Genomic DNA, 567 nt, shown 5'->3' on the forward strand with positions numbered 1-567 from the left:
CCCCAGGGCAGCGGGCGGCTGGGGACAGCGGGGAGCTGGCGTGGGCAGCTCCTGACCGCCTGCTGCCGTCTCTCCACAGATCAACCCCGTGGCCTTCGGGGCCCTGCTGCAGTACCTGTACACAGGTGACACCCGGCCTGGTGGGGGGTGGCCCCAAGCGCACCCCGCCCTGGCCCTCTGTCCCTCGGGGCGGGTGGTCCCGTTGGCCCTGGTCGGCCCTGGGTCGGGCTGCAGAACTAGACGTTGTCCCTGCTCAAGGCCACGCCTCCCACGCACACACCGAGCCCTCTGTCTGCCAGGCGGTAGCTTGGGACGGGAGAGCGAAGCAGGAGTGGGCCCAGGGGTGCCGGCTGGGTCGCCATCTTGCCGATGCGGAGCTGAGGACGCCCGGGCCCCGTCAGGCCTGACCCTCATGTCGCACCCAGGCCGCTTGGACGTGGGCGTGGAACACGTGGGTGACTGCGAGCGACTGGCCAAGCAGTGCCAGCTGTGGGACCTGCTCGGGGCCCTGGAGGCCAAGTGCGAGAAGGTGTCTGAGTTCGGTGCGTCGGGGCAGGGGCTGGGGCT

General features: G+C 71.1%; 1 protein-coding gene across 1 annotated transcript in view; it reads left to right on the forward strand.

The window, feature by feature from the left end:
• The window catches only part of ABTB1 (ankyrin repeat and BTB domain containing 1), a gene marked incomplete in the record, with an annotated part of 5,301 nt that overhangs the window by 2,175 nt on the left and 2,559 nt on the right, over positions 1-567 (forward strand). The window contains 1 exon segment of the mRNA XM_014584738.2: positions 426-542. Within this exon segment, the coding sequence (XP_014440224.1) occupies positions 426-542 (117 nt within the window).

The sequence above is a fragment of the Tupaia chinensis genome, unplaced genomic scaffold (assembly GCF_000334495.1).
Source record: "Tupaia chinensis unplaced genomic scaffold, TupChi_1.0 Scaffold147500_2, whole genome shotgun sequence".
Classification (NCBI taxonomy): Eukaryota; Metazoa; Chordata; class Mammalia; order Scandentia; family Tupaiidae; genus Tupaia; species Tupaia belangeri.